This window comes from Pterocles gutturalis, unplaced genomic scaffold (assembly GCF_000699245.1).
Source record: "Pterocles gutturalis isolate BGI_N339 unplaced genomic scaffold, ASM69924v1 scaffold15049, whole genome shotgun sequence".
Taxonomy (NCBI): domain Eukaryota; kingdom Metazoa; phylum Chordata; class Aves; order Pterocliformes; family Pteroclidae; genus Pterocles; species Pterocles gutturalis.
Genome location: NW_010135948.1, coordinates 1 through 368, shown reverse-complemented (window position 1 = coordinate 368; position 368 = coordinate 1). Strand labels below are relative to the sequence as shown.

Genomic DNA, 368 nt, shown 5'->3' with positions numbered 1-368 from the left:
GGGGGGCAGCAGTCGAGGTCCCGCTGCCAACGGCCCCGACCCCAGATGCGGCACCTACTTGAGGAGTTTGACGTTCCAATCGTACAGGCTGTCGTTCACGAGTTCAACTGCATAGTATCCTGCAAGAAGGGACGAGGCGCGTCACCAGGGGGGCTGAGCCACCACCACCCCCATTTCCACCCCCCTCAGCCCCTCAGAAGAACCCCAGCCCGGCCCAGACCCCTGGAAAGCAGCGCTCAGGCGCAACGGCCGACCCCAGGGCAGCCACCTCCCTCCAACTGCTCCATCCCCGTTCCCCGGGGCTCAGGAAAGGGGCAGGAGCACCCTCGGAGCCAGAAAATCCCCGCTCCCCACATCCCCCAGCGCTG

At 66.3% G+C, this 368-nt stretch overlaps 1 protein-coding gene across 1 annotated transcript in view; it reads right to left on the bottom strand.

Annotated features, from left to right (window-relative positions):
• The window catches only part of LOC104468097 (ubiquitin-conjugating enzyme E2 Q1-like), a gene marked incomplete at its 5' end in the record, with an annotated part of 1,027 nt that extends 908 nt beyond the window's left edge, over positions 1–119 (bottom strand). The window contains one exon of the mRNA XM_010082113.1: positions 59–119. Coding sequence (XP_010080415.1) covers positions 59–119 — 61 coding nt within the window. The remainder of the gene's footprint in view (positions 1–58) is intronic.
• Between the last annotated feature and the right edge of the window lie 249 nt (positions 120–368).